The 12,359-nt window shown below is 39.7% G+C and overlaps 1 protein-coding gene across 1 annotated transcript in view; it reads right to left on the reverse strand.

Moving 5' to 3' along the window:
- Positions 1-10,986, reverse strand: part of LOC139923298 (venom factor-like) — a 47,119-nt gene extending 36,133 nt beyond the window's left edge. The window contains 10 exon segments of the mRNA XM_078282557.1: positions 16-118; positions 1,271-1,358; positions 1,599-1,681; positions 2,536-2,627; positions 2,820-2,890; positions 4,335-4,500; positions 5,438-5,627; positions 10,310-10,348; positions 10,663-10,695; positions 10,907-10,986. Coding sequence (XP_078138683.1) covers positions 16-118; positions 1,271-1,358; positions 1,599-1,681; positions 2,536-2,627; positions 2,820-2,890; positions 4,335-4,500; positions 5,438-5,627; positions 10,310-10,348; positions 10,663-10,695; positions 10,907-10,986 — 945 coding nt within the window.
- Positions 10,987-12,359: the final 1,373 nt, after the last annotated feature.

Genomic DNA, 12,359 nt, shown 5'->3' on the forward strand with positions numbered 1-12,359 from the left:
GTATCACTGACTTACATGAGACACCTGCTTCACAGTTGGTAACCTCCTCATCTCTTTGTTCATTTGCACCCCAAACACCACGTAGGCCTTCCCCTGGACTGGCTCCCCATACAGGTATCTGAAACACACCGCACCATTGATGCAAGGTTAGATCACAACAGTTAGCCGACCCTCAATTGTTTTTGTTGTTTCTAGTTTTCTAGATTCTATATTTAAAAAATTATCTGATTAAATCTACATTTCCGTACATCCTCCTCATAACAATGTGTTAGGGTGTTCTTGTATTCCTTACTCATGAGGACCAAATGTCCTCACAAGGTTTGAAAGATGAGAAAATCCTCCAAAGTGAGGACATGTTGCCGCTCCTCACCTTTTAAGGGGCTAGTTTAGGGTTAGGACTTGGGTTTAACGTTAAATATGGAATCAGGATTAGGTTTTGGTTAGGTTATTGATTATGGTTAGGCATGTAGAGGTGAGAGTTAAGGTTAAGGGGATGAATATAGTCCTCACAAGTACTTTTACAAATGTGTACGTGTGTGTGTGTGTGTGTGTGTTTTTTCGTAGTCCTATGCTTATGAGGACCAAATGTCCTCACAATCCTTCAAAGTAAGGACATTTTGCCACTCCTCACTTCTTTAAGAGGCTAGTTTAAGGTTAGGATTTGGGTTTAAGGATAAGGTTAGAATTAGGATTAGGTTTAGGTTAGAATAAGGGTAAGGTTATGGTTAGTTTAGGGTTAGGACTTAGGTTTATGGTTAAATTTATGATCATAATTAAGTTTAAGGTCAATTTATGGTCTTTGCAGTGTGCATGTATGCATGGTGTTCACAGTGTGGAGGGTCTGCATGCCTCTCAAAAAATAAAACTGCAGACGCCTCCGCAGATGCCGCAGTCAGTTCCAAGGCTATGATTGGTTAATGGTTACTATGTTTATTGGTTACTAGGGAAATAGTGCAGTCACAAGCCAGAGGAGATACTGCGCTCTCTGCGAACACCGCGCAGCTACCGCATTTACAATAAAAAGGTGTCCCTCTGTGGAGAGAATGGCCTTGCCGTGAACACCGTGGACACTGCACACGCCGCAGAAACCATAGATTTGCCTTTAGGTTAGGTTAACAGTTATGGTTAGGCATGTAGTTGTGAGGGTTAATGTTAGGGGTGAAGAAATGAATGTATTCAATGAAGGTCCTCACAAGTACTATTAAAGAAGTGTGTGTGCGTGTGTGTGCATGAGCATGTGTCAATGTGTGTGTGTGTGTGTTAGACCGACCTGGCTGTGATCTCTACCTCCAGTTCAGTGTCGTCCAGCTTGAAGAAGGACTTCCTGGGAGTCAAAGTAACATTGAAGGCGGGGAGCACTGAAACACAACACGCCATATAAATATACAGTATTATACAGTTACAGAGCATGTGAATAGCTTCAATCCAAAATGAGATATATACAGTTGGAAAAATGTAATGCCTACCCTGACAAAATGATTGTTGCAATGAAAGCCAAACTCAATATTGAATGTTACTGACGTGATTGGGTACCGTGAGCACTTTACACACTTTACACTTTACACACACTATACTACTATTGCTTAAACTTGACCTACCATATTTCTTCACCTCAAACTTGGAGCTGAAAGTGTTCTGCTGCCAGTGGTCAAACTTGGCGATCACCGTCCATGTTCCTTCACTGCCAGAGACAGTTCATAATGGAACCTTGGTATAATTATTGTAAACAAATGAGACCATGGTCGATGCGATTGGCGCCCTCTATCTCATTCCAGTGGTATTGTTAATGCTAGTGTTTTTCAAAATAAAGACCACATTTCCCATAAACCCTGTTGATTCCTGTCCCCCCTCCATCCACCCCGGGGTCTTTGTCTTTACTAAAGAGGATAAACATGTTGGAAGTGATTTTTCCATCGGTTTTTCACTCCTTCCACCATCTGCCGTTGCCAGAAACTCTGAAAGTTTTAGCTCCGTTTGCTCTGGAAGAACAGCGTCCAGAAGATTTCCCTCCAAATCTGACCCAGTGACACACATGTAAAATGCAGTGTAGAGGCCGCTAGAGGCTGACAATCTTCTATATATCTACGGTAAATATACTAATGTCTCAAAATGAACGTGGTAATGATTAATGTTAAAATGCTGTAATGTAATGTAATGTAATGTAAAATGCTCCACATATCACCTTTAAAGCAGATTATACCACTTGAATTGGGGGATGCAGTGGCCTAAAATAAGCATGCTTGTGACCAGCAGGCTGCTGATTCAAATTACGGGGTTATATTGGAAAATCTGGATTATGAAAGTGCCTGAGTCATGCTCTCCCCTTCCTCAACAAATTACACTGAGATGCCCCTGAACAAGGAATCCCCAAGACTGTGGTTGTACTGGGCAGCCCCAAGGTGCGAATATGTGAAACTATGAATGCTCAGCAAGCAATCACTGGATAAATAAAGATTAAAATCAACATCCCAAATTTTGTCCTTTCAAGTCAGTAGAAAGTGTTGTTGAAAAGTGAGTGAAACAAGTTCATCTTACTTGACAATCTCTGAGAGAGCCAGAGTTTCAGCGAAGACGCCATCAGCGGCTCTGGTCCTGGAGATCTGTTTGACCACGACACCCTCTGGATTCTGACACACACACACACACACACACACACACACAGGTCATCCTTACCTAAAATAAATTTGAGCTAAAACTAACCAAATGTCTTTGTTTCATGTTGTTTGTTCCTTTCTTTTTGGAGCATCCTTTTGTGCACACTTTTTACATCTCGTTATTGAAGAAATCACATTTAAAATGAATAAATTATCATTTGTCACCTGGAACTCCACTGTGATGGAGCTGTTAAAGGCCTTGAAGGACGGAGACGACATGAAGGCTCTGCACCGCACTGGAGAGAAAGAGAGAGAGAGAGAGAGAGAGAGAGAGAGCGAGAGAGAGCGAGACTTTTGGTGTTCTTTAATAAAACATCTCACTTAAAAAACACCTGAAAACCAGCCACAGTATCCTAAAACCCTGCGCACTCAACCAACACTCTCGCTCCCTAAAAACCAACCCAGCCACTCACTCACACACACACACACACACACCTGCACACCCCCACCCCACCCCACCCGCAAGAAAAACCCCAGACTTACACTGACATCCTGCCATAACATAATACACATGACATAGTGTTCCTCCCCACACCTTACAGCAAAACAAACATGATGCAAAAAAAACAAAAAAATACCTAGTCATACAGCAACACACACTATATGAAACAGCATACCATCCCAAACAGACCAAACAGCCCCTGTAGAACCTGTTATTAGAACGATTCAGACGCCCCCCCTCCCCAACAGTACACACCGCCCCCCCTCCCCAACAGGACACACCGCCCCCCCTCCCCAACAGTACACACCGCCCCCTCCAGACACCACACATTCTGAAAACCAGGAATGTCATTAACCAGAGAGTAATAAGTGTATTCTGCCCTAAGGCGCGCAGAGACCATCCCCCTGAACATTAAGAGCGGGTCAGTGGGCCCACTCCCTTGCACCTTGTTTCTCCTGGTCAGCCACATGGCCAATTTGGCCTGGCCAAACAGAAAGTTAAGCAACACACATTTAGCCCTCTTCCTAGAAAACATCCCCAAACCTCCTACAGAGTACATCCAACACATTCAGAACAGGTACAACACGGTGACACTGTACAGAGAGAGAGAGAGAGAGAGAGAGAGAGAGAGAGAGAGAGAGAGAGAGGAGGAGGCCGAAAACAAAAACATCTTCGCTGCTCCCATTTGATGACTAAAGTTTATTATTTTGTGTAGCAGTCAAACATCATTAGGGATTGTATGCATAAGAGTGTATTATTACCACCACTACTACTACTATTATTTCTACTAGGCTACTACTAAGGCTACTAGCACTACCACCAGTACTACTACAACTGCTACTACTACTACATAACTACCATTACTACAACTACTACTACTTTTACTACTGCTGCTACTACCAACAGTACTATTCCTACTACTAGAATTACTACTACTACTGCTACCACAACCACCACTACTACCTCTACTAGTACCATCACCACTACTGCTACCACTGATAAGTAGTTTAAGTGGGTTTTGACTATCTTTACTCGAAAGACAAAATAGTTCCACTTTTTGCATTGAAGTGCATTTAATAAAATTTTGATTTGAAACCCATACCAGTTGAACCCAATACAGAACTTAGTTTTGGCCAAAATGCCATTTGTGCTCTTCCTGGTCCAAGTCCTCACTGTTGTTTATCCTGTTCTGTTGTTTCTGACTCTGGTGTTTTAGCTCCAGTATCTCCAGTTCTCACCAGTATCACCAGGGTTATAGATGGGTTTGTCGGTCTGGATGAAGATGTAGCCGGTGTGAAAGGACACCATCAGCATCCTCTCCTCAGAGTGGTACCCCTCAAAGTTCACCTTCAGGTACACATACTTGTTCCTGTCCTCGTCTCGATTCAGAAGCTCTGAGGGAAGCTGGGATGAGATGAGGTTGAGAATCAGGATGAGGATTAGAATTAGAAACAGAATCAGAATTAGGATTAGTCAAGACAAACTGCTGGCAACCACACAAGACTAGGATGAAATATCTCTTTTGCTCTTGTTAGTTTTTCTACTAGAAAAATGTAAAGCAAGTAAGTCAGGCTACATTCACACTGCAGCTGAAAGTGGTGCAATTCAGATTTCCCCCCCCTCCCATTAGACACAGATCTGATGTTTTCTAATCAGTGTGAACAGCAAAAAGCTGCACGGACTCACATTTTTTTAATTTCGAATCTGGCCCACAAGGATAAGTGGTACAAAATTAGATCCCAAGGCATGCAACCTACATGAGACTTGTATTTCAACGCTCAAATTGGAATTTGTCAGCATTGCCATGACAACAAGTACATCTTACATCATTCATCTGACACAGTTGTGGTAATTTTGCCGCATAAGGCAGCTTGGCTGAGTCAACATTGGCATGAAGGACAGGAAGACACAACAATGGAAAGAAAGCCAAACTTGATTGTCATCCAGCAGAGAGCAATTTGAGCAGCAATTTGATATGAAGCATGAAGGCATGCGGTGTGAAGGTAGTGTAACTGAAAGCAATCATTACATTCACTATAACTGAACTTAGCTGTTAAATCTATAACTGCATCTCAGAAGGAAAAAGTTCATCATCCAATATCTCTAAAATATGGAGGATATAGTTTGTAAAAGTATTAACTTTTTTTTTCAACCAGAGACTATCTGCTATCCTTTAGAATGTGAATATTATGTAACTTAAGCCCTTGAAAAAATTAAAACACATGTACAGTTTGGATCCTCTATATTTTAGTAGATACTGAATGACAAACTATGGTTAAAGATATTTTATTTACCAGAATACATACATCACATTATGGAATGGACCTCATTAAGTTGTCACCTGTATAGTCTTGAGAGTATGGAAGCTGTTTTCTGGACCGAGCGTGACGGAGTCCCGCAGGAGCTGGGACGTCCTGCTGAAGTCCTGGACGCTGATGGAGACGGTGAGTGGGGCGGACAGACCGCTGGCCTCCAGGTAGATGTTCTCCTGACTGTCGGTTCTCAGCAGGTCCGGAGCCAGCAGGGTGAACCTTCAGGAGGGGGATCACACACTGGATTCGTACTGCACGCTTTTTGAGTACTGCTACTACTACTTACACTACTGCTATTATTATTTCTACACTACAACTACCATTACCACCAGTACTCTTACTACTGCTGTGTCTACTAAAACTACCAACACCTCTACTACTACGACTACTGCTTCTACTACTGCTACTTCTACTAGTGCTGCTACTATATATATACACTACCAGTCAAAAGTTTGGACACACACATTTTTCTTGATTTTTACTATTTTTCACATTTTAGAATAATAGTAAAGACATCAAAACTATGAAATAACACAGATGGAATTATGCAGTGACCAAAAAAGTGTTAAACAAATCAAAACTAAGGCCGGTGTTTTTTAATGCATTACTTACTGTCAACAAATCCTATGAAAATAACATAATCAACAATGCGTTTGCTCTACTCCCGTTACTTTCTGACTTCCCACGTTCCGTATTTAGCCGTCAACCCGGAAGTCATTGGCTCCAATTGTAAGCTAAAAACCTTGAAATACAGCTCACAAAGACAAAGTTTCAATTTTAAAAATCGCTAACTGTTACCACGAAAAGTCAGGCTGTTGTAGTTATTACCAAATCAAATTCAAATGGAAACAAATTCTTCATTACGCCGGGGACTATTTTCGGTGCTACGGAACTACTAAGTTGGCTGGCCCGGTGCATCGTGATGATGAAATATGTTGCCCAGAGCAGCAGCATGGCTCTTTGACGTGTTTTTAATAGTTTTTTTAATACAATGGAGTTCTATGGCTGCTGGGACATGAGGCTGCATTGGGCACCGGCTACATGGACGAGACTTGCTGGCAAAACAAAATCATTGCTGATTTTGTTATTTTCATAGGATTTCTTGACGGTAAGCAATGCATTAAAAAACACTGGCCTTATCCTTTAAAGTAGCCGCCCTTTGCCTTGATGGAAAGGCAAAGGCTTTGGAAAGAAATTTATACATAGGCATCAACTTCACTATTTATATTTGTCTAAGAAACTAATTTCAAGCATTTAAACATAAGCCTTTAGATCAAAATGGCTGTAAGATAATGAAAAACATACTGTAGTACATTCAATCAGGTGTGTCCAAACTTATGAATTAACTCCCTTCGTCATTTTATACTGAGAGGATCCAGCATACAAGCATTTCAAATACATACAAGTTAACATTTTTGAAACAGTCTGGATTCATTTGATAAGTAGGTAGCAGTACTATACCTTGGTGCAGTAGTGATGGGGTCCTTTGGCTTTTGATTTCTGCAAATAAACAGGATAAGTATTATTTGGTTCACTTCATCTTACAGCCTGCTAATTATGGTGTAATTAGTTTATAATTATGGGGTACTAATAAAATAACAATGCTGTAGTTACAGGGTAACAAAACAAGAAGTCCGGGAATTAAGGGGTAACAATTTTGTAATCATGAGAGACTTATAAGTTAGTTATGGTGTAACTATTTTCGTAATTACCACATACTTACAAAATAATTACAGGGTACAATAGCGTAATTGGGGGGACAAAACAAATGTTATTGGTACTTGTTCCCTGTAATTATGGAGTAACTACAAGGTGTGCGGGCTGTAAAATAAAGCAGTGCTTGTTTCCCTCTTGTTCACAGTAATTATACGGTAAGTACAAGGTTGCCCCACAGTAAATACAGTTTAACAGAAAATCACATATGTCCATCTGACTACTTTGGTAATCGATGTTAGAATCGATGGGAATCAATGTTCCCCTCTTGTTCCCTGTAGTTATGGAGTAAGTAGCCTACAAGGTGTGCGGGCTGTAAAATAAAGCAGTGCTTGTTCCCCTCTTGTCAGAGAACTAGTTGAAAATGTGAATTGATATTTGTATACCATGTGGAAAATATTTACAATGTGGTGATGCTCAGTGTCTAAACGTTGATGATTTAACCATGACATGCATTGTGTCTGGAATCTACAACATAATGGGATCTAAATGACCCCAATGAGCCTTTTTCACAAAGCGATATGTTAACAGGAAGTGATGTCATAACCAGGTGACATCGGATCTGGTCCGGGCAGTCCTTTTACAACTTCTCTAATGATCTCCCAGCTCTCTCAAGCGGTGACATTAGTCGGTTCATAGAGGAATTTCCACACACTGAATGTGCAAAGAACAAAGGATATGGCTGTTCTCCGAAAATTATATTTTTGATCATTAGGGTAAGTTAACATTTGCTACATAGCAAGCGGGCTACATAGCATATCAAGCTAGCAAACGTTACCTAACGTTAATCTTACGCATAACTACAGTGATGTTGTTGAGAACACCCAACAGCACTTGTGTGTCTGACAGCTGTCCTGTCAGTCAAATTTTTGTTTATTCACTCCCCATTTTTACATTAACTATTGAATTGTATATTGTAATTAGCAACCGTCCAGTCCTAAGAGGGAACATTAAATTAATTTTATTGTGTGACAATTCAAAAGGTTTTTTTTTCTTTTGAGGGATGATTGTAATGCCATATTATTTAATAACTGTCATTACAGGTGCCAATAGCTTCGGAGGGGAGGACTTTGCGGTCCCCAAGTTCACAGCTGGGACGACACTGAAAGACTATTGTGCTCAGCCTGACCTGCAAGAGATGGAAAACCTGAAGAGAAGGCAGAAACTACTCCCCCTAAAAGCCAAATTTAGACTCTAAATTGTTTTATAAAAGGATTATGAAGGTTTTTATTTTACATTTTATATTATAAGATTGACATATTTGATATTTCATCTCAATATTACATTCAATAAAGTTCTTGTATGTTCAATTAAGTCTGTTACTTTGTGTTGAAGATCCATATTTTTGTGTATGGTATATTGTTACAGAAATGTCACCAAATAGCTGGTCTAGGGTTTCCTCTCCTAACATCGATTACCAAAGTAGTCAGATGGACGTATGTGATTTTCTGTTAAACTGTATTTACTGTGGGGCAACCTTGTAGTTACTCCATAATTACAGGGAACAAGTACCAATAACATTTGTTTCGTCCCCCCAATTACGTTATTGTACCCTGTAACTATTTTTTAAGTATGTGATAATTACGAAAATAGTTACACCATAACTATCTTATAAGTCTCTCATAATTAAAAAATTTGAAACAGTCTGGATTCATTTGATAAGTAGGTAGCAGTACTGTACCTTGGTGCAGCAGTGATGGGGTCCTTTGGCTTTTGATTGCTGCAAATAAACAGGATAAGTATTATTTTTCAATCCTGATAATAGCCAGAAATGTAGGAACCAGGGCAGAAATGGAAAAACTTGTGGTATAAAGTCACTTGGCATTTGGTTTTCTGTTAATTTATTTGTGCCTATGAAAATAATAAAACAGAAAGAAAAAGAAAGATTGTCCAGGTGAGATGAGCTTACAGAAAACATACACAGTGTTGAGTTGAACTCAATTAAACAAAAATCAAACTCAAAATTTATTTCAGACTGTATTTATGTTTTCCACTGGTAAGAGAAGTCCAGTTTTGGTTACTTACTGGAGACCAAAGTATTGGTCAGGTGTCATAAATCTGGAATGCAAATTTTAATGTCATATTATTAAACATAATACAAGCTAAAGTGTATATGTGGAAAAAATATATATTTTCCTTAAGTACACATACCTGTCACGCCAGCCAGTTTGTCTGTAAAGACAAATTGTTCCATCAGAAACCAAACTTCAAACATACAAACTAAAAAAAAAAGTCAGTGGAAAATGGAAATGTGAAACAAATTTTATTTTCAGTTACACTGATGCTGGGTGTATTTACTAACTTTACCAAGAATGTTGATCGTTTTTAACAAAAACATCGTCTTTGCAAAATTTATATGTTTATATGTTGGTTAAGGGGTGATTTCAACAAATATTATTACGCGGAAATGCCAATGAAAACCCGTTGCACGAACGGTTCAAACTTTAGTCCCGCCCACAAAGGCGCTGATTGGCCCGATCGTTTTTCCGATCGAGAAATTGCCTTTGAATAGAGCGACACCAGACCCTGAATCGCTCGACCAAATCTGAAGAGTGGGCGAGTCGCGATTCAGGAGTCTGGAACCAGGCTACATTTTATCCTGAGCAGACCCAGCATACAAGCATTTCACTGCACTCAAGCATTTCAAATAAACAAACTTGAACTTGTACTGCTACTAATAAAATACGAATAGGCTGATTATCAACTTTACTTATACAGCACAACACAGAATGACAAAGTGCTTTACAAGTAATAAAACAACATGAATACAACAGGAATGAAATTAGGCAAAAACAGTTTACATAAATCTGTAAAAATGTGTTTTAATAAATGATTTAAAATATAACAGTAAGCAGAGAATGAAGCTTGTGGAGGAAGAGTGTAAAAAAAGAACCGATGAGTGATGAGAGAAAAACTGTCAATACTTTAACATATTAATATTCAAAAACATAGACTGGACTGAATCTTAAATACAGAGGATCCAGTCTGTAAAAGTGTACAACTTAACAAACTATCCTTTAAAAAGAACCATCATTTGTTTAGATTGTTGTATCAATTGTTTTGTAGGAGTGGGCATCACAATTTCAAGAGGTGTATATTTAATTTTTGAGCAAAACTCTTCAATTGTAGACAGTTAACATGTTTGAAACAGTCTGGATTCATTTGATAAGTAGGTAGCAGTACTGTACCTTGGTGCAGCAGTGATGGGGTCCTTTGGCTTTTGATTGCTGCAAATAAACAGGATAAGTATTATTTTTCAATCCTGATAACAGCCAGAAATGTAGGAACCAGGGCAGAAATGGAAAAACAACAACTTGTGGTATAAAGTCACTTGGCATTTGGTTAGATTCTGTTAATTTATTTGTGCCTATGAAAATAATAAAACAGAAAGAAAAAGAAAGATTGACCAGGTGAGATGAGCTTACAGAAAACATACACAGTGTTGAGTTGAACTCAGTTAAACAAAAATCAAACTCAAAATTTATTTCAGACTGTATTTATGTTTTCCACTGGTAAGAGAAGTCCAGTTTTGGTTACTTACTGGAGACCAAAGTATTGGTCAGGTGTCATAAATCTGGAATGCAAATTTTAATGTCATATTATTAAACATAATACAAGCTAAAGTGTATATGTGGGAAAAACATTTTTTTTCTTTAAGTACACATACCTGTCACGCCAGCCAGTTTGAGTTTGTCTGTAAATACAAATTGTTCCATCAGAAACCAAACTTCAAACATAAAAACTGTCAAAAATTCAGTGGAAAATAGAAATGTGAAACAACTTACCTTTTAAATTTTTTAACTTGGCCATTGGAATTGCAGAAAAGTAAAAGAAATAAAATGTGTTGTAGTGTCCACTGAGCCATGTTGACCGACTGGGTGGACTGTGGTCACTGGGAAGACAGCCTGCTACTATACACACACACACACACACACACACACACACACACACAGAGGTGTGGTTTCTGTGGGCCAGCAGGCTCTCCTAGTGCAGTTGTTACCAAACTGGGGTTCGGGAACCACCGGGGGTCCAGGAAGGAGTTCCAGGGGGTCCCCATCAAATCAAATCCTGCGCCATCGTCACCCGCAGGAAGTCAGAAGCTGAAGTCACGAACACGCATGAGGGAGCGGTTTCCAAGGTCACACAGAGAGAGGAGGCGTCAGATATGGTCATTAGGCCACCTCAGGACAGGAAGTGGCAGAGACAAATAATAGTGGATCCACAGAGAGAGGGGAGGAAGAGGGCCAAGGACTGATGAGGGCAAAGGATTGTGGGAAGGAAAAGGCGCAGGATAGAAGTTTTGTTGGAGTCACTTCCCTGGTGGCAGACTACGACTCAGACTCAGATCCTGGACAATTAGGCGGCTTTCTGTTTGAAAAGCTAAATGTGACTGTTTCTGTTTTCTGTTAATGGAATGTGAGATTCAAACTAAATTGGAGATGCTCTTCACAGCTGCAGTAATGTCATACTGTATTGACCCCTGTAGGAAATTCTCATTTGTCTTGCCCCCTCCACAGGGAGGTCAGAGGTCAGAGGTCAGATACTGAGCAGCACGCCCAGAGCTGGTAGGGATTCAAGGACAATCAGTGTTAGAAATTGTCTAAATGTAAATTTGTAAAAAAGAAAAAAAGAAAAAAAAAAGTGGTTAGCTTACCAATGTGGTCACAATGGAAATCACATTCTCTGCTACCTCTTTGTCCAAAAGAATGTGTGAAATTATATTTTGATAATTTTAACAGTTTGATGGCTTGACATGAGTCTCCAAAATGTGTTTAGAAACATGCAGGTGTCGTATCGGCTTTCATCTGACATTGTTTATAAGGCTACCTTGCAATCACCTTGCAAAGTCGGCTTAAAATGAATGCCTATATCATATTGATGTGCTTTTCTGTTTTATATGCACACATGTTGTGAGATCTGCTGAAAACACTTTTGAGTGCAACTGTTCTTGGTGATGTGCCTTACATTTCTGGGCCCATTTTGTTGTTTGGTGGTGTATTTTCCTTATTTCCTTAGAAAACTGAACAAAGCTACAGCTACAATGGAGTTTAATAGTAGAAAATGTTTCAGCGATCTAAAACATCAGCGGTAAACGTCAGGTTTTGGTGTCAGTCCCTCAGAATCAAAGAGCGAGGGCTTCTTTCTAGAGCCGCCATTTTGCACCAAGAGACGTTCAACGATCATACAGGGAGAAATCCATCGGAGAAGAGGAGAGAGACCAATTTCTCCACCCACGGG

This window comes from Centroberyx gerrardi, chromosome 3, assembly GCF_048128805.1.
Source record: "Centroberyx gerrardi isolate f3 chromosome 3, fCenGer3.hap1.cur.20231027, whole genome shotgun sequence".
Classification (NCBI taxonomy): Eukaryota; Metazoa; Chordata; class Actinopteri; order Beryciformes; family Berycidae; genus Centroberyx; species Centroberyx gerrardi.